Consider the following 24,987-nt stretch of genomic DNA (forward strand, 5'->3'; position numbering starts at 1 on the left):
CTATGACCCCGAATCAAAGCAGCAATCAAGCCAGTGGATTAGGTTTTGCCACTGTGGAGGAGGTAAAACAAAAATCGCTGGAGGTCATAAAGAAGATCCCGATAAGTGATTTTCAAAACTGTTTTGAACAATGGAAGGATCGTTTGCAGAAATGTGTTGCGGTCCATGGACAATACTTTGAAGGTGATGAAAATTTGGTGTAAAAATATTGAGAAATGAAGTTACGACGAATTTCCCGTTTTTTTGGGTCCCCCCTCGTGTGTATATATATATATATATATATATATATATATATATATATATATATATATATATATATATATATATATATATACACGATTGAAATTACTCTAATAGTAATTACTCTTTCAATCGTTTGTCTAAAATTGTAAGAAAACTTATTAATGCTCAACATCTTTAACCAAAGCGAATACCTTACGGTGGTTCAAATTCAATGTTATAGTGTGTCTCATAAAATTTGTTATTTTAAGTTGAGGGCACAAAGTACTCCCCACCCCACCCCCCGTTCGTAGAGATGTGACTGGCATTAGAAGTGTCACTCCTAGATAGCAGTATAATAAATAGCTGGTAGTATTCTTCTGTGTACTGTTTACTTCAGTCTCTATAGATGTTTTGTGAGAGTTCCTAATTTGTTTCTTTTGCGAGATATATTTAATCTTAACAGATGGGCACAAAATAATCCCCTTAGTAGTCTGAGTATAATATGTATAATATATATATATATATATATATATATATATATATATATATATATATATATATATATATATAATAAAAAGCCTAGGTAGTGCGAAGGTTAAAGTATAATCATTAGTTTAAATGAAACATTAATAGTAAAAGACAAAATATATAAAGGCTCAGAATCATGAAGTATGTATGTTATGTTTTATTATACATATGCTCTTCCAACTTTTGCGTCCATAAACGCAGTTTATACTGTTTTAATTCTGCATATCGCTCACTAACCTGTGGAACTGAAACAACAGTTCTCGTGCTGCCTGCAGATGAAGTGATCATATGAGAACCAGGAACTATAGTCTTGCTTCCAACATGCACCGCAGAAGGCAAGCTTGTTACTGTCATGTGCGGTCTCTGCGATGGTTTCATGTGTGCTGGAACAGTTGCTATAGCACTTGGGAGATGAGCAACCTGTGGCTGACTTGGTGAAATGACTGACATATGTGCTGAAGTACTGGGCACTTTTGCTCCTGTCGGAGGAATGTGAGCACCAGACGCTGGTGCCCAAGGTGACGTATGGGGCTCCATTCGTGGTACTGGCATATACGCGGTTCTTGAAGACTGGGATGATTGCTGCAGAGGAAAAATGTATTAATTATTATTTACCACAATTTCTTTTAATGAATGGGAAAAAAAAAGTGTTTCAGTACAGTTATACGGTAAATCTTAAAAATAACCGTTGTTCTTGTCTTAGAAGCTCAAATACACTAGAACATCAAGGCGCAAAATCTAGCCTTATAAATTTTTTTTACTAGCTTTTAGCCTAAAGTACATAACGTAGAACGTTAAGCTGAAAGATTTCATTTTATACTGTCGACAATTAGTGTGAATGCACCTAGCAATTCAAGAAAAATGGACGAAACTTGTCAACAGAAAGGCTGTTGTATACCACGCTGACAACGCTACATCGCATATATCTTTAATGACCTGTTAGAAGAAATTAACCCCTTCAGTGTGGGTGGCGAGTTAACTCGTGTCTTTAAAACGCACCTGCTGTGCGGATGGCGTATATGTACGCTTTCATTTTGCTTTGGCTATTTTGTATTGCGTATGGCGAATATACTTGCTCATAGTATGAGTACTGTTATTCCCGACAATATTTAGCAAGTTTGCGCTCACCTAGGAACCCCAAGAGACCACACAGAAAAATTGGGCTTGATCTGGTGAGGCATTCCCAAATTTTGTGTAACCTAACCATATGATGATGATGATGATGATGATGATAACCATAAATACGACAATGACAAGTTATAGTAGCTAATTAGAATCAACAAAGATCATAATGCCGAAAATTTCATTGTGATTGCTTGAGAGGTTCAAAAGTTATTAAAAGGTAAAAAATTCCAAAGTTATATATATGTGTTTTACTGCATTCACCGTATAGCCAGAACTTGATATCGTCAGATTTATAATCTGTTCCCGACTCTTCGGAATTCCTTGAACGGTGATGTCCTGTGAAACCACGTGCTTCAAAATAAATTTTAAAAAAAGAAGAAAAAAATAGAAACCACAGAATTTCTATAATGACGAAACTATGGTGTTATCAGAAAAATGCCACAAGTTCATCGAACAAAACAGTGCATGTGTGGATTCATAATGTTATTTTCAAGAATAAATATATTCTCAATTTTGACCTCCAAGGGTTCAATACTTTTTACACAACATCATATATTTATGTAGCTGACATTGTATTAAATTGACAATAATTACACGAAACTCAAGCTTCCAGTAGAAGCACTGATTTTCGTCTGGCAATACAGTTTTAACTCATACTAATGTTACAGTTTTGTACAATACTCAAACCTGTATCCCTAATATAATTTAAATTTATATATTAAAATTACATTTTCAGCATTAGACGAAACGATTTACAGACGAAAAACTATACACACTGTAATTAGGAACGTACCTTTGTTGCTGGAATATTAACTGATTGGCCAATTGATGGAGGAAGTTTCGTCTGTACCACACTTGCGGTTGATGCTGGAAGACTTTGGGTTCTCATTCTGCCAGTTGCTTCGCTAGCGGTTTCACTTGATGGAACAGTATGGGAAAGAGACAACGATCTGTACAAAGATAAGAAGAAACATGTAAATAAACCAGTTTATGGGGTATTTAATATTTTTGATGTATTACACTTTATTTATTTATATACTTTGTTATAATTTTGCCATATTTACGAAGAAATTAAATGTCCTCTAAAAGCGGGGAATTCGTGTTATTATTAAGTTCAAAATATTTTGTCGTCGCGAATTCTGTCAAGGAATTTGAACCTTAAAATACATAAAAACGATAATCATACCTGTTGTTCTGTATGGTTGCGAAACATGGTCGCTTACCTTGAGGGAAGAACGCAGACCTAAAGTATCTGCGAACTAGATCCTGAGACGAATATTCGGACCCAAGAGGAACGAGAATGGGGAATAGCGGAAACTTCATAACGAGGAGCTACGTAATTTATATGGTTTACCAGACTTTGTTAGGGTCATCAAATTTAGAAGGCTCAGGTAGCAGGTCATGTAACCAGGATGAAAGAAAATCTTAACTGGAAGACCAATCGGAAAAGGACCAATAGGAAGACCTAGGCGCAGATAGAAGGACAATATTAAGATGGATCTCGCAGAAATAGGAATACGAAGTAGAAACTGGATCCAGTTGGCTAAGGATAGAAGTCAGTGGAGAGCTTTTGTGAATGCGACATTGAATCTAAATTTAATTAAATTTAGAATTAAAGTTAATTTTAACCTTTGAATAACAAGTTTTGCTTCATTTATCTAAGACAGTTGTTCAATACGCATCGGTGTCACAATGCATTGGAAATGAATACTAGTAAAAGTACATACAGATAAAACTGGTCCGCATGGGTATTCTTGTTTCCAAAATTTCAGGTGGATTGGATGTTTTTGAGGTCGCTCCTTCAGAATCTGGCATTATTTTTTCTATCACCTTAGAATTACTAGCAATTCACTAGTTACGCTAGAGCCTACTATACAAAAATTCAGGTTAGGATCAGAACGGAAGTGACGACAGTTAGCATGGTTGCCAGTACGTCAGGTAGAAAATGTTTATTGAAATCTTTAAGTTTTACGTCCCACGGTTATGCCGGTTAGGCTAAAGGAGACGGTGATGATGAAAGATGAGTGAATTGGTCGAATGAAGAAAGTGGGAGGAAACGGGAGAACCCCGAGAAAACCCACGAGCACGGTGTTCGTGGGTTTTCTCGGAGTTCTCCCATTTTCTTCATTCCACCATTTCATTCATTTCTCATAATCACCGTCTCCTTTAGCCTAACCGACATAACCGTGCGACGTAAAACTCAAAGATTTCATTTCATTTACATGGAATCGGTTTGAATTACAACCGAATTCCTTAGCCCTGAGATAGCAGATCAAGAAAAGTTCCCTTCTTCCCAAATATATCAACCTGAAGTGTAAACTGCAACTGACAAAAAAACAGCCAGTAGAGTTTCAACCTTATGGATAATTATTATTATTATGGAGCTTCTATAGCATTGGTTGCTGGGCAATTAAGATCGTGCGGCACAAATGCTTCTGACAAATGTATAGTAAATAATATGGGAACGTTTCCGCTGTAATTGGACTTCATATGGACGTAGATATGTTTTCAACACTGATGGGACGGGCAGGGTCGTTCGCATAATCTAGTTATATATATATATATATATATATATATATATATATATATAAAATGGTTAAGATATTTATAAAGTGGAAAAACAATGTTGTGGAGGATCAGAGGAGCAGGGCTGTCATCAACATTTGTATTTCATTTTCAGAAATATGTGGAATAAAAAAGAAATGTTTAGTGTTTTAGCTCTTAAATAACATACAAATACATATGTCTTTTTTCTGGTATATATTTCACAAACGAAAGAGAAAGCAGCCTCCTCCCCCAGTACTAGACAACGCTAAGTACGAGTTCTCGAAAAGTATTAGTGCATGAATATGAGGTTTACAATTTTCACATTTCAAGGAATAAAGTCAGCAAAGCCCCCTGAAACAAAACCGTATATACCCCACTGTCCTAGTAAGGCAATCTCTGATGAATCCCAGAACACACTTTTAGCCGAATTCTAAGAAGGATGGCCATGCACTGGCAACCGTTCATTGACCGAGGGGTAGGCCCTGGTAGGGGTGGGTGTCAGTGTTGTCGGATTTCCCTTGTTGCTGTGTGTGATATATGGCTTTTGAACATTAACCTTAATGCATTCACGCAGTCTTTGAGGAAATTCGACAACAATGACCGGAGACGTTGCCACGGGTTGTCAATTCACTTTGACATTTTGGTGTCTTTGTAGTTATCGAGCGGTGGTGTGCCAAGCGTTTTTATCTACATTGTTTTTACATTAGTTTGTGGTGGTGTTTAACATTTTGTTTTGTAGTTTTGTTGTGTTGTGTTGTGTTTAGTTGTTATTCTTGATTTTCAACTTGCGAATAAATCGCAATAGCTTCAAATTCTCCTCACGTGCTACAAACGGCAGCGGGAACAAGGTAAACCTCTCGCTACAGGAGAGAAAAGAATGTTGTTAAATGTGTATACATATTTTCGAAATCAGGGGAAAAGGGGGGCATGGAAACTGTTAGAGAGACTTTTGAGAAAAACATCTGAAGTAACTCTCATTTCTCTTTCCACTATTATGAACGTGAAGCGGGAATTTTTGAGTAATAATGGTCAATTGTCCACTCCTAGGAAGAAGAGACCGAATGATAGAAAAGTAACTCGGCTACAGAAATATGATACCTTTACACAAGCAACAATACGGCGCAAAATTCATAACATGTATAGAAAAAACGAACTCCCTACTTTAGCGAAAATTCAGCGCGTTATAAATGAAGATAGTGACCTACCGATGTTTTCTATTTCTACTCTTCGAAGATTCATCATTGATATGGGGTTTAAATTTATAAAACGTGGCCGCAAATCGTTGTTGATTGATAGAGAAGACATAATAGCATGGAGGCATAGGTATCTGAGACAAATAAGAAATTACAGAGCTGACGGCAGAACTATTGTTTATACAGACGAATCGTGGGCAAATACCGGAATAACCAAATCAAAGGCTTAGAAAGACACATCAATTAAAACGGCAGAACAAGCGTGGAAGGAGGGGCTAACTCCAAGTCTCAAACCGCCGTCGGGGAAGGGAGGAAAGGTCATCATAATGCATGCAATGTCCGAAAATAGCCTAATTTCTGGAACTGCCAAATTGTTCCACGGCAAAAAATCAGTTGACTACCACGGCGAATTGGATGCTGCTGCGTACGAAAAGTACTTCAAAGAAACTTTACTGCCTAATTTGCCCCTCAATTCTGTTATTGTAATGGATAATGCACCAACGCATTCCGTGAAAGTTGAAAAAGTTCCTACAAAATCATGTTCAAAAAAAGGAATCGTCCAGTGGTTAGAAAGTAGAGGAATTGCGTGTGATCCGAATAGAACAAACTTGAAGTAATTGAAGAACTGAATAAGACATTACAAAACATAGAGGTACCGTACAAAATTGACATTTTAGCAAAGGAAGCTGGTCACAAAGTGCTACGCCTGCCCCCTTATCATTACGAACTTTTCGCCATAGAGATGGTTTGGAGCAAAATTACAGGATACGTAGCAAGGGAAAATCAAAATCGTACTAGTTTAAGTGTTATAGAGACATTACTTAGGGAGGACATGGAAAGGGTTACAGCTGAAGACAGCAGAAATTACGTAAAACACGTATATAAATAAATAAATAAATAAATAAATAAATAAATAAATAAATAAATAAAATTGAAAAGGAAATGTGGGAAGCAGACGGTCTTATCAAAATAATACACGACAAGATATTAATAAATCTCGAGAGTGACACGTCAACTAGTTCTGAAGAGGAGGATGTTTGTGACATTTGGGAGGGAGCAATTGATAATGCAGTGGACGAAGGAATGGCAGACGAAGAGGACCTCGGAGTTAGTATTCTACAAGACTGACCTTACATGGTAAGTTTTCCGACGAATTTATTTCCTCTCATTTCATTTCCATGAATTTGCTTTACTTTCTCATAGTATGCAATTAATTAGATAACTTACTATGAAACTAATGTTACAGTGTGAACATAATTAATATTATATGACCTTATATTTTTTTTTTAAATTTAGTATCTGAAAACAAAAAATGAAACTATTTTCTTCTCTTTCTTCTTTTTTTCCTGCCTGTTCAGTGCGCGACATTGGAACTCCTTGGTCTGAAGCAGACGACACCATTGCCTCGCGTTAAGCAGCGGCAACGCTGCACTTAGCTTCCCCTCACTTCCGCTTTGTTCCGAACTAAAGGTGAATTTTAGAATAGCTCCTGTTTGCTTTGTAGTTCGTCAAAAGCTCGCTAGATGGGAGAAGTCCATTTACCAGCAATTATACAGCAGATATAGTTATGAGAAAAGAAAATAAGTTATAAATTTAGTCCATATAAACTACATTTATTTTTATCGACAAATAAAATTGTGTAATATGCATAATTTCTGGTCAAACTATTCTGCAGTTAACAGATAATTTATTTCAGTTAACGCATGGCGAACTTGTGTAACACTACGATTTCAGTTGGATTTATTTGTGATATAAATCTAAGAATGATAATAGGTGTGTTGGTGAATATATTCACATTCATCACATTTACGTATAAATTTATGAACATTCAATGCAGATATCTGTATAGTTCCTTTGTATTTCTGTTCCCGTATATAACATGTACACTCATGTCCAAAATAATTGTCGCATGTCTATAAATATGTTGTTGTAAGAATACAATTTGATAACGAATTCGCCCGGTATTTCTTACAATGTTAGTACAGTGAAACCTCTACTAACGGACACCTCTGTAAAGCGGACACCTCCCGTAACGGACATATCTTGTAATCCCCAAACACTGTAATAGGAAAAAAACATATTGTCAAACCTCTCTAAAGCGGATACTCTCTAGTACGGACACGGACAGTCTTTTCTGTCTTTTATAGGTATTATTTACCTCCGTATTACGGACACTTTCTCTAGAAACAAGTTTAAAGTATAGTAAAAAATCATTTTTTCATATATGTGTCACCAAGGAAGCAATGTGACATTTAGCTTCTTCCTCAACTGTGCTCAGCAACCCAGATGAAGCGTCTCTGTTTAACAACATTCTCATGTCTTTTGCTTGCATCCCACTCCCACCCAAGCTGTTTTAGACACAAAAGTGATTGACAATTGTCCGCCGTTTGGAATGACATGTTATTCTACTGTCCCGTTGGAATCTCTAACCAAGTTTTTTTTTTTTTTTTTGGGGGGGGGGCACGCATATTGTTCCAAAAAAGATACTACTGGACTGTAATTAACTGCAAATAAAAGCGACATACTGAAAACGTATAAAGTGATAAGTGTAAAGTGCAGAGAGCTATATCATCTTATTTCCATGTTATCCCTCGAACATAGAGTATTGGACGGCGGAGGATAATGCAGGTACAGTAATATTTTGGCAACATTCGTAAATATATGATTCATGCAAAAAATATTTGTTTCGAATTGCATATTACCTTGTTTACTCATTTACGTAAGAAAATATTGAAACCTCCCTAAGGCGGACACCTCTCTATAGCGGACAAATTTTTATTCCCCATGGCTGTCAGCTTTAGAGAGGTTTCACTGTATGTATATAATCAGCAAAGACATGTATGTGGCAAATTTAATGTCAAAAGAGCAGTAAATAAGAACAATAAAACGAAAATAAAACTTTCTTGTCCATTTATCAACATTTTGTTTTACTCATTCTAATTTTCGTATTTATAATTCTTTTCCTATGAAGTTTACCACAAATATACATTTCCCGATTATACACATAGTATCAGTATTAAAAGTGCCCTGCAAAATCATTATCAAATTATATTCTAACAAGAATACATTTATAGATATGCGACAATGGACATGAGTGTATATATAAATTTTGTGGTATCAGGTAGGATTTTTAAAGTCAATTTGCGAACAAACCTAGGGCGATGAGAGAAAATAGATTTCATTTTCGAAATCAGCGAGTCAAAAACTATTAAATTCACCTATCAACACGGTAAAGCAAGTTTTAAACGGTTTTAATTTGCAGCCCTGTGATAATCGAAATCAGGTAATTTCAGTATTAAACAGAATAACGAATACCAATTGATTCACCACATGGAAGATACATAGAAGTCAATAAGAGTAAACGTACAATGCTAATTACTGCGTGGTGAAGAAATATAACCAAATAATGAAAGGAATATATTAAAACAAAAAGGGGAGAACATACAAATACGGGAAGCAAAGAATCTACGCACTGTTCTCAAAAATATTTACTTGAATTTCTGTATTATTAAGATTATTAAGTCACCCAAATGTCTATGGTCTACAAACTATAGTTACAAGTGAGCAATCAAACGAATAACGAAACAGTCAAAAGTTCAAATACTTATTTAGATTCCTCTTAGATGTGATATTTTTCTCTATACTCTATGAAATGCCCTAAAAATATTAGTCATTTTTGAGCACTAAGGTAGTGAGGGATATTACTTCAATCATCTTCATTTTAATAGAAACACAGAGTACTACAACAGGGGTTCCTACTGATCTGGAGAAATCTATATCCCTGACTTCTCGCTGACCTTTGGCAGGAAATTCCCTCACTTTCATGACTGATGTCGGATGACGTTGACATATATTAAGGAATAAATAACGGTGAATATTTATATATGAGAACATTTATTTTCTATAGAGACTAATAATAATCAATTGCTCATACATACATTCCACTTAGCACCCATAAAAATCTGAGCAACGTTCCATACTGTGATCATTAATGGTTGGCTAAGCTAAAATTGGTGTACAATTAATGTTAGAAAAAATATATTTTATAAAATTTCCCTGATTTCCAGTCTTTTCCCCTGAGTTTCCCTGATCTACACCAATTTCCCTGACTTTCCTGACCAGTAGGAACCCTGTACAGTGCTTATAACTGTTACTTCCGAAGAAAAAAATAAAATAAAATAAAATAAAATAAAAATCTATATTTACCTCTGAACCGGCATATTTCCTTCTTGTTTTGAAGAGCTCTGCAAGGCTTCTTGAGACGATATTTGTGAAGCTACAGCAGATGTTGTTGCAGGGACACCAACAGGGCTAGAAGAACAAATAGTCTTACTAGCAATACCTGAGGACGTTGTCGTAGTCGTAACGGTTGTTGTTGCTGCTACTGTTGTTGTGGTTGTTGCTGTTGTTACTGTTGCCGCTGGTGTCGCTGCTGCTGGTGCTGGCGTTGTTGCTGCTGCAGCTGCTGTTGTTGTTACAGCTACTTTCTCTTTATCCGAAGACTTTGCGATTACCGATGTTTGGGAGGCTGGAATAGAAGAGGATTGACTACTAGTAATAATGGTAGTGCTTGTGATGGTTGCAGGAACTGTTGTAGGGTTCGTCTGAACTGAGGACACTGATGGTGTTGATGAAACAGGGATGTACTGACCTTCCTCAGACTCTCTCATGGGGATCAGAAGACCGGTGACTGGATCTATTAGTGTTGTTGGTTCGCTTTGCTGTGGTTTTGTAGAGGCACTTGCTTCCGACACCGGTATTTTCGGCAATTCCACCTTTTTCACAGCTGGTGCTGGATTTGCAATAGATGGATTATTACTCTCCTCCTCCTTTGCGGTTATTATATCTTTTTGTAGTTTCGGAGCTTCAACGCTAGTCTGCTTCTTTGTTTTCCACGTTTCCTCTTCGATTGGTTTCTCAACTTTAAATTCTTGTTTCACAACACTCGCGCCACGAGCACTTCGGGGAGATTTTCTTGGCTCTACTTTTTCCTCTTTTGGCACTTCCTCCTGTACAACTTCCATCTCTTTCTGTTTCGCCCGCGTGGCACGTCTTGTTGTCATTCTAGTCGTTGGGGCTGCCCCTGGCTCCTCTCCAACTTTGAAGTGACCACGAACCACGTCCTCGATCACGTCATCCACAGTATTTCTACTGCCATCTTTCTCCTGCAGCCTACGCGATTTTCTGATTGGACCTTGTGGAGATTTTACTGGTGCATTATTTTTGGCTGTTTCCTCCACAGTGCTTGGTTTTTCTGGTGGTTCGGGTTCTGTCTTCTCACTACAAAATTCTTCTCGGGTTTCAACTTTGGCGTGCTCCTTCATTGGACTCTTAATGGTTAAAATTAATCTTGGTCTGGCTCTGTCAACATGGGTCATTACTTCTCTGATATCTTTATTCTCTGTTGTACTATCTCTCCTACTAATTTTTTCTTCAGATTTTACTGGTTTTTCCACTTTCTCCTCTTTCTTCACTTCAAAATGCATATCTTCATCTGAATCACGGAATTCATAAATATCTGTCGGCTCGGTTTTAGTAACACTTTTCTTTGTATCTTCGCTGTCCTCTGGCTGAATATTAACACATGTATCGCTTGATTTCTTTCGGCGGCCTCTTCTTGGTCTCCTTCCACGGGTCTCAGAGCTTACTTCAGGCTCTACTGCGGGTACATTTACTTCGCTTTTCACTTCATGCTTTTCTTTCGTTGGGCTAGTTTCTTGCTGTGGTGCACTTGGCAATGGCAGTTCTTTTATCTGTGCACATTTAGTTTGTCGTGTACGCCTTGTGGTTACTCCCAAAGTAGGAGTCAGTTGTGGTTCAGGATCTGGTAATTTACCAACTCTTCTGCTTCTCCTAGTGCGTGTGGCAATTGATGACACAGGTTCCACTTGTACTGATGAACGTCGTGTGGCAGGTTTACCACCTTTTCTTCTAGTTGAAACACCTTTTACTGTTTGTCCTTTCTTTGAAGAGGAGCCACCTACTTTCTCTTCTTCTCGTGGCCCATCTTCATCCTGATCGTTGGCGTTATCATCTTCAGACTTATCAAGTTCCTTCTTATGGAGGTCTCCATCATCTTCACATATTTTGTCTACGTTATCAGATTTAGTTACGTTTGAGTCTGAGTAACTTTCAGTTGATGGAACCACTTCATTTTCAGCAGTTTTACTCTCCTCTTGCTGGTTTTCAGCTGATTCCTTCTTGATATTATCTTCAGAGAAAACTGTTTCCTCTGAAGGAAGGCACTCTTCAGGTTTGCTCTCAATTTTGACTGACATTTCTGAAACAACAGGTTCAACTTTTTCCTCTGGTTCTATTTTCTCTTCAATTTCAGATTCCAAAGATTCTTTCTCTTCAGTTTCAAGTTTTTCAAGATTTTCTGCAACTTGGTTGTCTGATGGTTCCACGTCATTTTCTTTTAGTGATGGCTTCGGTTCATCAGCTTTTTCCGACTTTATTTCGTCTTGTACTTTCACAGGACTAGGCACTTCGTTTATTGCAGTATTTTCAGATGGGCTTTCAAAGGGTGGCGAATCTTTCTCCGTGTTAACAGTTTCTTCAACATGTTTTTGCGTTTCATCTAATGTTGTACATTCAGCAATTTCTTGTTTACTTTCAACGTCCATCTTCTCTGGTTCTTTTTCATCTGGTTTATCTTCCTTCTCATTAGTTTCTTCACATACCTTGGTACTAAGGTCTCTCTTAAGCAGATTTAGTTCATCCTCAGATTTGTTCTCTTTTCTATCAGTACTATCTGAAGCACATGTCATACTGTCCTCCTTTATGGAAGTAATAATTTCATCATCCGGTATATTTTCTTTTTCTGTAACCGAATCAGGGATATCATCTTTACTGCTCTCAAAGGGTTTTTCGCTGGAAATTTCCTCCAAATGTACTGCATTGTTATCAGTATTACTAATATTAGATTTGTCTTCAACTGTTTTGTGTGTTTCTTCCATTTCTTCTTTACTAACCACATTTTCAGTGTCTTCAACCTTTTCTGCTGTTTCGATGTCGCATGATTCTTCCATAATGGGAACAGTTTCTCTCTCTTTCGATACTTCAGAGTCTGCTAGTTGTTCAAGTTGTTCTCCGCCGTCACAGGAATCGATTTCCTCAAACGAGGTGTTTTCTTTACTTTCTTCAAACTGTTCTGATTCTTCTTTCTCGTGAGAAATTGTTTTCAAATCTTCACATTCTTTGCTAGGAGCTAGGTCAGGACTTCCATTCTTCGTATCGTCACTGATGTTCAATTCATTGAAGGAATCATTCTTTTCCGTATCATTTTCATCCACCGGTTGTTCTTCCTTCTGTTGCGTCTCCGCTTCTTCCGATGTAGCATCGCTTATGTCTTTACAGAGTGTACCACTTTCTTCCGATTCTTCCGGTTTTTCTAGCTTATCATGTTGATAATATAGTGGAATATCAGGCGTTTTCGGAGGTCCTGTAAATTCAATCTCTGGTGTTTTTGGAGATACATCTGGAGTCTTTGGAGGCTGCAATGTTATGTCTGGTGTCTTTGGAGGTTCATCAAATCGAAGACCAGAATAGTTCAGATCTTCATCACTGTCATCAACACAACGATCCTCATCAATCTGAAGATCTGGCTCTGATTGAGGAGTACTTGGTTTGTCAAGATCATCTCTGGTGTCATCTATTTTGTCTTCCTCTTTGAGATCACTTTCTTTCCATTTGCACGGCACCTCCTTGATAGCACCTTTTGGCATTTCAGCCTCTAAACTTTCTACAGCTTGTTGGGTTTCTTTCTGAGCTTCTAGCGTGGTTGCATCTTCTTCTGCTGGTGGAATATCTTCTTCTATTTCACTCTCTTCCAACATACTTGGTTCAGGTTCAATGTAGCGTTCGAAACCGAATGTTTCTCCTAGCAAAGCTGCGACTGCATCTTCAGTTTCTTCTTGAGAAATCACAGCGCGAGGCTTCTCTTCTGGTTCTTCTTCTTCTTCTTCCTTGGATTCTAGTTTCAAGCTTGGCATTGTGATAACCGACTCGGTAATCTCTAGATGTGTTTCACTGCATTTCTGTGGCTCGTTCTCCGGAAATTCAGAGATGCTCTTAACAGCAGTTTCATGAATGTTTTCATCTATTGCTGCTCCAAATCCTGGAATAAATTTTTCTGGCTTCTTTCTTTCGGTTTTGGGCTGGATTGTACTTGATGAATCCTCAAATGGTTTATGAGAAGGGCCTTCATTACTAAATGAAAATTCACTCTTCTTGTCAACTGGTGACGTTATCTCTCTCTGAGGTGACAATTTAGGTGGCTCGAATAAGTTATTCAAAAAGCTTTGTCGAGGGCTGTTACAAGGACTGAGATGTTCCGTTTTAGGGCTTCTTGTCGATGATAGACTATATGACGAAGAGGAAGTAAATACTTGCGACGATCTAACAGAGTCCAAAGCATGTGACTTACGTTCAAATGAGCTGTCATCCACACACTTATGATCCTTCCGAGTTTTATCCTCCTTGGACTTCTTCCTCTTTTTCTTTTTCTCTTTAGATCTTTCACCGGATTCCTTACTATCATCGTCGGTGAATCTGAATATATCGTATGAGCTTGTGATATCTTTAGTATCACGCTTGTGCTCAGATTTAATGTTCATATGAACCGCAGAATCTTCTCTTATTCGTTCAGATATTTCATCCAAATATTTTGGCTCTAGTTTTACATTAGGAGTGGATTCAATTAATTCGCTTGATTCTTCTTCACAACTATGATCTTCCTTCGGTTCCTCTTTGATTGCAACATCCTCTCGTTTCTTATCTTTCTTCTTTTTCTCTTTCTTTCGCTTTCGTTCTTCAAACGTCCTTTTAAGCTCAGTTTCTTCCTCATCCTTTCTTGCTGAAAATTTCTCCATACTCTGAGTTGGTTTCTCCTTCAGTTCAGCACTTTCTCTTTCAGCGGGAGGAGAATTTGGATGGAAAATACCTTCAGCATCTGCTCCGAGTGCTGGTTCAAGATTAGAGTCAGAATCTGAGCCATATACAACAGACACTTTCCATTTGCCTGGATACGGACTGAACAGCCTATTATTACAGGATAGTTTGTTGGTTTGAACGCTGTACGATGAGGCTGACCCAATTTCGGAGTCATCCGACAAAGGTCCGAATATATCTTCCATTTTTTCATCCCTTTTCATACTGCTGGAAGTTTCGGATTTGCATAAATTCACAAAATCTTGCTTTCCGCTCTTTTTCTTCTTGGTTTTCACTTTAAATTCATGGTGTGTCTCATCTCGTTTCTTTTCTTCCTTCGGCAACTCTTCGTATCTATTTTCACTTCGTTCTTCAGATTTATGCCCTGATTTCCTTCGTTCTTTCTTCGAACAATGTCTCTTCCGCTCTCCACTTTCAAGCTTTATTTTACCATCTTCTTGTGTGGTCTCACTCTCTTGCTCGAATACTTTACTCAGAAAATCATGGTCATGATCGATGCTCTTTGAAATACCTTCTTCAATGGACGAGCTTTTCTTGCTCGATGATCTTCTCTGCTTCTTTTTATGAGGCTTCCTGTTGTCAAGACTTGCATAACAAGACATGCTCTTCTCTACTGAAGATTGTATACATGAAATATCATCATCGGAGTATGTATCTCGTTTTTCGTTGTCAGATTTATCAGGAGTTATATCACGGAATGCATTTTCAGGTAGTTCTACCGATTTCTTTTCTTTCTCCACTGGAATATCCTCATCAGACGTGTGGAAACTTGTACTGGACATTTCCCTTTTGTTTGCAAGGTACTTTCTTTGCTTGTTTTCGTCCACAGAGAAGTCCATTTCCACTTCGCTATCATCAGAGTACACGTACGATGATTTTATCTTGCCGTGTTTATTAAGCCTTGACGAACTGCTTTCGTCATCGGAACTATCAGAAGCTATTTTTGATTTTCGGCCTTTCCTTGATGCTTTCACAATTTTAGTTCTTGCTGATCCTTCTTCGTCCGTTATTTCCAAATCCGATCTTTCCTTCACTCTTCTGGATTCTTTAGCTTTATCTAAAGCTTTGTTAGTTCGTCTAATGGGAGTATGGAGAATATCAAGATCAGAGTCAGTGTCGTATTTCTCTGTGATTTCTTTGGATAGATCTCTCTTCTTCGTTTTCGAAAATTTCTTCTCACCAAGTCTGCCTTCTGATCCGCCGCTAGATTCAGGAAAATTAGAAAGTTTGAATTTTTCCTTTGTACGACTTTCTTCTTCGGATGAACTTGTTATCATCATCTTATTTGCTTTCCTGCTGCACTTAGTTTTGTCCTTATCAACGTCCGATTCTGAATCTTCATCCCATGAAGTGGATCTTTTCTTTTCTTCACGTTTAGCACGTGACTGTTTCAATTGATTGAATTTTTCTTTTAATTTTTCTTGTCGCTTCTCCTCTTCTTGCTTTTGCATATTTTTAGTTGATCTTGCTTTTACTTTGTCGTACATTGAAATATAAGCAGGTTCATCAATAACGATATCAAAAATAGAGTGCTTTTTAGGCTTTGGATCACTATCTTCACTAATGTTGTCACTTTCACTACCATCCTTCTTCTTTGGTTTCGATTCTTTCTTTTTACTTATATATTTCGATTCCTCTTTGATCTCCTCTCTTCTCTTCTCGCTCTTCTTCTCTTTCTTCGCCGACTTGTGTAAGTCCTCTGAGATATCGGATACAGTTGTCTCCTCTTTCTTCTTTTTCTCTTTTCCTTCTCGTTTGGACTTCGATTTTGAATCCCTGGTATCTTCATCGTCATCTACTTTCTTTTCTGATTTTATCGCAGGTTCTTTCTCCTCCTTTTCCTTACATTTTGGATTGTCCCTCTCTTCTCTCTCTCTTTCCTTATCATTTTTGCTCTTCTTCTTTTGCTTTTCTTTGTCTTTTGATTTGTGTTTTTCTGAACTTTCCTGAGATTTTACTTCTCGTTCATGCTTCAGTTCTACTGATGATGATGATTCTTTCGATTTTCTTCGCTCACTTTCTTCTTTCACCTTAGTCTCATGTTTTCGTTCTTCCTTAATTCTATCTTCAACGATGTTTACAGTATACTTATCCTCAGGTTTCTTTTCGGTTTCGTGTTTATATTTTTCATGTTTCTCTTCCTTCTTGCTTTTCTCGGTTTTCTTTTCCTCTCTTCTGCTCTCAGATTTTTTAGACCCATCCCTAGAATCTCTGGAATCTCTAGAATCTCTTCGATCCGATATTTTCGAAGATTTACAGCTTTTGTGTTTTTCGCTGTCGACCACTACAACACTTGGGGATAGTTTAGTTTTTTTCGATTCAGGCTCAGCTGATAACTCTTTACCATGTTCACGTTTCAGTTTTAATTCCTTCTCGCTTTTCGATTTAAGATCAGATGTGCTGTCGACACTATCTTGAGAGCTCATACGTCGTTTGATGCCAATACTTCCAGATGGATTGGTTGTTACGTTTTTAGGTGTAGGCGTTATTGGATTGCAATCCTTTTTCGGTTCTTTCTCACTATCACGCCTTTCTTTTCTTTTTTCTGGTTTGTCAACGCTTTCTCTTCTCTCTTCCAAATCTCGCTTTTCGAAACTTTTCTCTTCCTTTTTAGACGAAAAATCGCGTTTGGAACTCAGGTCCTTAAGTCCACATGCATGAGATGTTTTCGTATCAGCAGTGGTTACGTCATCTATAATAGTTTCTTTACTTTCTTCAATAACACTAAGTGAATTAGCTGCCATTTTCTTGGAAACAGATCTACTTTGTAGACTTGACACTGCTACATTTCTATCTTCATGTGTTTCCGAAGTTTCTTTCAGAGGTTCACTTTTGTCAGGGCAAGGAGTTGTGGGCTGATTATCAGGATGTAAAATTTTCCTAAGACCTTCTTCAATACTAGAATCATCTACTATTGTGTTCGTTTTGCTTTCAGTAGGATTCGTTACACTTTCTGCGTACTCCTTGGATTCGGAGCAAGAACTTTCTGCTTGGTGTTCGGCTAATGTCGGTTTTTCATAGGATTCAACGCTCTTCAAATACGATGATGAGCTTGTTGTACTCACGGCTACAGATAAGGCAAAAGTCGTTGCAAGAGATGGAACAGTGCATGCTGTAGTGGTAGTTATTGCTGTAGTTGTTACGGTATTCGAAGCAACTACTGTCGTCACGACATCCGCAGCTTTAGCTGACGAATCTGAAGACATCTTGCATAGTTGTGACTCTGTTGCATCATGATTCGGGGTTTTGCATATTGGACGTGGAACATCTATCGTAGACAGCTGTCCTGCATCAGCATCCACATTAGCCTTCTCAGAGCTAACGGATTCTCTGCGACTGGATAAGGAAGAAGGATTGTCACTCAATGGTGTACGGGGTTCTGATAATGGTTCCATTTTCTGTTCCGAAACAGTGTCTACTTCCCTCGAAACGCCTGGAGAAGGTTCTGTCACCTCAACTGACGCAATGGTTGTTGTAGCTGTGGTTGGAACAGTTACAGCTACTGAGTAAGAATACAGCGGCGATGGCGGTGCTTTAACATTTGTACTAGTACATAGACCAACCTGAGATATAGTGGGTCCTCCGGATGAAGCAAGCGGCGGTGCTGTGGTTGTAACAACTGACGTTGTCGGAGTAACAGGTGGATGACTGGGAAATGGGTATTGCAACCCTTTGACACTTGGTAATGTCATTCGAGAACAGGGAGAGGACGTAATTGTTGACGTTTGAGTTTTTGGAGTTTGAGGTTTTAGCTGTGTCGATACTGAAGGAGGACTTCGAACAATTGAAGGTACTGTTACGCACGGTGAAAATGGTAATTTTGAAGTAGGCGAAGTGACAGATAAAGGTTTAGAAGGAATAGTTTTCGACAGTGACAAACAGCTGCTTAATCCACATGATGAGGTACCGTAGCTGACAATATCCAATAAACTACTCCTACAATCATTTCTGGTGTGCAAACTTTGAAATGATGTTCTTACGTTCCAGTTTGAAGGGAATTCCTTTGGTTCGTACTTCTCTTTGAAGTTTTCCAATCGCTTAGAATCTTCATCAAATACGCTTCTTTTTGCTAGAACTGATTTTACAATCTCGGAAGGCTGACTGCAAATTTCGTTTAAATCTGGTAATTTGTGTCTGAATTTGAATTTTTCTGAATCTAATTTGCTTAATGCTTCACTTGTAAGAGAGACAGTTAATGACCTAGAACCAGACCACTTTTCGTATTTTTCGTCTAACATTCGAATTCTTTCTTCAATGGATGGAGCATTAGGAGATGTTTGCGGGGAATGTTCAGAATCTGAAGAACTATCGACTTTCGAATAGTCAGGTGGTGATGATAAGCCGATTGTGGGACTCGTCACCAAGCTGCCTGAATCACTACCAGTAATGAAGTCTAGCTTTTTCATCTCTGGTGTCGGAAGAGATTTTCCATGTGTACTCTCCTTCGGAGAAGACGAACACGTTTTGCTTACCGTTAGACTAGACAGAGGAGGGGATTTTGTGCCATATGTAGTTTTGCTTGATAAGCAACTGGACTTTGGAGAGAGAGACGATTGTGAGGAAAGTACCTGATGAGCAAAACGAGGTAAGGGTAAAGAAAGAGGACCTTCAGTTGATTTTTCGCGAATTCTTCTTGGTTCAGATGGAAAATTTTCGGGTCGTTCATCACAAAGCGGAGTTCCTGGTCGACTGCCATCTGAATCCCGATGTGATTTGTCAAAAGTGGAAGACATATGCTCACTTTCGTCTCCACTCAATTCACTCATATTGTTTTTGGCATGCGATAAACACCTATCCTCACTTTCAGAAGAGCTGCCCGTTTTTCTTCTCTTTGTAATAAAAGGTGGGGCGAAATCTCTCCCGGGCAATAGGTGTTTATCTATGTCAGAATCTTTTGAACAAAGTTTGGTTGTATCCGATGAAAGCCTTCTACTCTTCACTTCAGGAAGTCTGCGAATTTCTATGGATTTTCTATAACATTGTACATTTTCCCCCTGTTTCCCCGTTTCATTATCACACACTGAAATCACTTTCCCGCTACCCAACACACTCAACTGTCCACTACCACTGCTTTCACACACACTATCATTACACAATTTAGGTTTCTTTACACTACAGGGTTTTGTTTCACTCTCAGATCCTCGCTCATCCCCTGAACTAACACGATCTTCTAACTGATCGAGTAAATGTTGTATATGAACTTTCTCCTTTTGTAAATGCCTAATGTCAGATATGCTCACATCACAACTGTGTTGTTCCACTTCCACCTTACTACTACTACCACATTTCCCTTCCACATCACTGTCTACACTTCCTGCTTTCGAGGACACTGTTGTCCGTTCCTGAGATCTACTACTACATGTCACCACACTTTGCAGCGTATGTCGTTTATAACTGGGAGTCCCTTCTTTGCTCCCATCATCACTTGGCCTTTTGGCACTGTCACTTGCACCACTAAACCTTTGAAGTCGGCTTCGGTCTGAATCAAATTTGCCTCTAGCACTATCAATATCAAGGCTCCTCGACGCCAAGGAGTCTCTGAGATCACACTTAGAATCTGAGAGCTTGCATTTCACGGTTTCACGAGAATCAAGACCACTATCTTTATCCTCGTAATAGTTTACCTCTCTCATTGGACTTGTCGGAGTTCCAGCATGAGTGAGTCCCCGATAACCACTATACCTTTTCAGGTCACGCGATGGGCTTTGATGCCTTGAACTTGGAGGTGACTGACTTGGATAGCTTTCCTGGTCACTGACACTTTTCTGACGACCTTTCCGCCTGTTATCCTCGTAGTCCTCGTAAGTCCTTTCATGGCCTACTAGCGTGGGTGACGGGCTTTTCTCTTCTGCAGTTCGCCGACGATATGCAGCCGGGCTGTAGGCTTTGTCAGTTGCAACTCGGTCTTCACCATATTCTCGCCTCTCCCGTTGGGAAAACCCATATTCACGAAGTTCCTGTTCGTAAGAATCATCATGACTAGCAGCGCTCCCTTGGCTGTATTCGTCGTAACTTCTGAAAACAAAGGAAAACTGTCACTACAAATACTCCTAGCACATCAGCAAAACAATAAGGTTCGTGCAGCACACATTAAGTAAAGTAAGAACATTTCTTCTATCAAAATGATGAGAATTAACATTTACTTATAATGATCTTACGTTGTATCTCCAGTTAAATGTCACGAACTCAGTGTTAATGGTTGATTTTCATTTTCTTTATTCACAAGAAGTTACAAACTATGTGTTAACATTTACGCGGAACATTATACTTTTTCTAAGAAAAAGTTCGGTTGAAGTTTTAAAAGTGTAAACAGTTTTCTGGAATTTTGTTACTGACTTCAATAAAAACTAAACTTTCCGAAGATTAATGTTTTATCAATTCTTGTAGGATAGTTCCATACGAAGAAAGAATCTAACGATGTGTAAAGTTTAGCAATTGTAAAAAGTTACTGAAGGAAGTGGCAGGGCACACTGAAATTATTTAAATAAATCACCTAACTGGAGATATATATGATAAGAACATTAAATTTAATATGTGTCTCATAGCATTTGTATGCAAAAAGCTTTTCCTTAGATATTTATCAATTTAGCTTATTGTTATTATTATTATCTTTCAGTCTGTATATTATTTATTTATCTTTAATTTTACTAATTTTAACATACCATTATTTGTTCCTTGCCATCTTCACTTATGACGTGGACAGTATTTTTATTTAGTATTAGTTTATTTCAGAATTACTTAATTTTACATATTAAAAAAAAAATCATTAACTACCCATAAAAACCTGGTGATGAACAGTGTAAGAGTACAAAATTTGGAAGATCATACACATACACAAATATTAAAATACTCAACTTTAGTCAAATAACACAGAAAGAAAAAATAATTCGAAAATTCCAGTCTGTATGAGCGATCTAACAGAACTTAAACTCATTCGTATTTGTTTGAGGCATTAAGTTGCTGTTTACTACATCTAGCAAGTTTTATGTACTGTTACTATTAAGAACTGAACGTGTTGCAAAGCAAATGAACGTAAAACTACAATATTAAGATCCATAACAATAGCATGAAATAAAACATTTTCATATAAACGATCGACATAATATTTACAGAACGAGTTTTAACATTTAAACAAACAGAACAAGAAAATCCCACATAAACAACGAGAAATTCAGCACATCCACCGATATTACCACCACCACCAATTTATTACTTACCTATACCTGCGATCCGTGTATTCGTCGTAGTATTCATATCGACACTGGCTTGATCGCACACGAGCAGATGCGGTGTAAGCTGCTGCTCGAAGTTGATTTATTGGAGTACTGTTCGCACTTCTGTTATAGGATGCTGATCTACTGCGTTGTTGGGCATCGTAACGACTGTAGCGCTGACCCTGAACAGGAGGTTCGAATCTTCCCTGTGAATCTCTACAAAAACAAAGAACATGACACATGGCCAAACTAACGCAACAGAAGGAACACAATATTAAATAAGTTCACATTCTATCAAGTATAATTTGACTCACGATTAAGCCTTCAATAAAAAGATTAATAAGTCTTCTCAGTATTTGTATTTACAGCGTCATATCATACTAAAAAATCACACAAAAACACTTAAGATGACTTGGCACAAAGATTACCACAAAATTATCAAAATCACGAATTTTGAATACTAGATAATTTTTATTATAGTCCATTACAAATTTCACCCCGCCCCCTTTATCCCTCAAAGCTTGTTTATCGTTACTTTTATTATTCTTGTATTATTCTGATTAAAATTCCTTGTCCTTAAACTCAATGAATTACTTAAAAGGCAAATAATATTCTAACACGTAGAATTTACTTTTTTATTAGTTTTGTTTTTCAATATTTTAAATTATTAATATTACAAACGCTACTAGTCGTAATTTTTATAAGTTATCCTGAAGATTTTCTACAGTAGCATATATACTCTACGATCATTAACGTTCATCATCGTTCATTTCCAGTGTACTCAGAAACTTGTATAATGTACATGCAAAATGTAGCCACTCTTTCTGACTTACGGAGTCAAATAAGCCGCACAACATGAAGATATACATAGGGCCTCTCTCAGTCAATAAACGATCATAATTTCTTAAGATGATACATATGCAGCTTAGTTTCACAACACTACAGAACCCATCTATTACTATTACATCTTGATCTCAATATTTATTCGCGAATTAGACACCAAAACTCAGACTGGATAAGAGTCAGCTTTTTTCACATGCAGGACTCAAATTTTCGAACTATATAATCATTCATTAATTTTCTTTATATTCTTTGCAAGTTTTTTCCATAAGATTTTCTTAAAGTAAATTTGAAATCTTGACGAACTTACCGGCTCTCAAAAGATGATTCTCTTCGCTCCCAAGGTCTCTCCCCTGATGACACATGGCCTTGCTTTTCTAGGTGGTCGAAGAAGGCCACTTGGCACTCTCGAGAAGCGAAGTCAACCTGAAGCTTTCGTCCTCTCAGAACCATCCCACGCATCTCTTTCACAGCTTGTTCGGCATGTTGCAACTAAACACACGAACACCACGAATGAGTATCATAATAATTTCAATAAAGACAATTATGAATTAAAATGGATTCTTAACGAGACAAAACTTATAATAATTTTATTCATTCGATTGTTTCGTTCATTTATTTATTTCTTCAAACAGATTGTGTCCCACACATGTAGTACAGTTTTTACTAAAGCAATTTTTAGATACAATAGATAACAGTAGATACAATTATAATAAATAATACTTCCTGGCATCACAGCCAGATGGTAGAATAACGTTTAGTGAGAATATGGACTGTATCGCAAATATTTGACATTCTAGACCTTTGAGTTCGCTACCGCTTCATTCAAGTAGCTCTCCAACTGAATAAGAGTCAGAAGAAAACGTTACATCATGTAAATAGCTCTGATGAACTAGCTGATTCATGTTCACTAAACAGTCTGACACGAATACATGCTTTAAAAAATCATTCTTAGAACACAATACGTATTTTTACCTGTTCAAAGTATACAAGAGCATGTCCTCGCTCTCTGTCCATTATGAGATGAGATACTGGTCCATACTGATGGAATTGCATATTAAGGTACTTCTCAGAGACTGCTTCTGCAAAACAAATGAACATTGTTAGGATCGTTATAAAGACAGTTTGCAATGTATAACAAATGTTGATCTTCACACAAACGGTTCACTTCTACGATTGACTTTAGAAAAAAGTTTATTTCGTAAAAATGTGTATTGAGACCAATTTTACTCGAAATTCATAACATCCAATTTTCTGTATCCAAAATAAAAAGAAACGATAAAGAAATAAATATGTATGTTCAATTGGTGAAATGAATCCAATATATTAGAATTAATTGTTTTGTTCAAATGAACCACCTTATTAAGAGTGGTATCTAATCACTAAACTTCGTATCTTTTTAAATATACAAGGAACATTTAGAACTATAGGAAGTGTTATAATCAAGCTGAACGAAGCATACCTAAAAATATTAAAACACGTTTCAATTCATACAGATCATAATGACATGTTCTCGCAACAAATTGCACCTTTGTCTAATTAACGTAGGACATTTTCGGACCAAATCAAGACATTAATCCAAAATATATCCCCAAAAAATTATTTTTTTTTACAACTTCTCTAAAATTAAATTGAACATAAAATTGCCCTTAATTTTTTACAAGTATTACACAAATACCTGACGATTTTTCTCCTTTCTCTGATTTAGTTAAATTTATAGATCCAAATGCATACTTAAACTCAACTATCTTTCTGTGTCACTTCAACAGAAATTCTTGAACATCAGTATCAAATTTAAATGTCTGTAAACTATTCCATACACGATAAACTGAATTTACCTGAAATACCATCCACCCAAACACAGTTGGTAGCCAAAGACTTCCCGAATCCAAGTTTAACTCGACTTCCGCCAAGATATTCTCCATCCATACTTCTCATAGCTTTTACAACACTGCTAATATCAGCGAACTGACAAAATGCATACGGAGAAGGTTGACCCTGTTTCATGATGTCGATTTCCTAGATTTAAAAATAAATAAATACATACATCAATTACACGGAAAAGCAGCTGATAACCTGAAAATATGAAACAAAATCTTTAAGAACAATATTCAGTTCTTACTTCGGTTTCATAAATATTTCAAGAAATATGTTTACACGTATTACGTTAAAAACTGGCACCCCATGAACGTCTCTATGGAACTGAGTGCTCACTTTTGCCACCGATTAACGTTAGCACTTGTGTTAACGTAAGCTTCTTCACCATATTAAAGAAATTTGTTCTAGAGCTGTTGCAAATAAAAATCTAACGAATTCACATTTTTAGCATTATTTAAAATTAACTTACTCCGAAGTTTGTACAAAAA

At 37.3% G+C, this 24,987-nt stretch overlaps 1 protein-coding gene across 3 annotated transcripts in view; it reads right to left on the bottom strand.

Annotated features, from left to right (window-relative positions):
• LOC145668719 (uncharacterized) overlaps window positions 1–24,987 on the bottom strand; it is a 311,815-nt gene that overhangs the window by 23,066 nt on the left and 263,762 nt on the right. For 2 of the 3 annotated variants that reach the window (XM_081736829.1, XM_081736827.1), the window contains exons 9-15: window positions 24,460–24,640; window positions 23,597–23,703; window positions 22,932–23,113; window positions 21,785–21,997; window positions 9,822–20,582; window positions 2,669–2,825; window positions 988–1,332 (exon numbers count right to left, since the gene is read on the bottom strand). In XM_081736829.1, the coding sequence (XP_081592955.1) occupies window positions 988–1,332; window positions 2,669–2,825; window positions 9,822–20,582; window positions 21,785–21,997; window positions 22,932–23,113; window positions 23,597–23,703; window positions 24,460–24,640 (11,946 nt within the window). The remainder of the gene's footprint in view (window positions 1–987; window positions 1,333–2,668; window positions 2,826–9,821; window positions 20,583–21,784; window positions 21,998–22,931; window positions 23,114–23,596; window positions 23,704–24,459; window positions 24,641–24,987) is intronic. The other variant, XM_081736828.1, reaches the window with a different exon arrangement.

This window comes from Thermobia domestica, chromosome 13, assembly GCF_964235325.1.
Source record: "Thermobia domestica chromosome 13, izTheDome1.hap1.1, whole genome shotgun sequence".
In the NCBI taxonomy this organism is placed as follows: Eukaryota; Metazoa; Arthropoda; class Insecta; order Zygentoma; family Lepismatidae; genus Thermobia; species Thermobia domestica.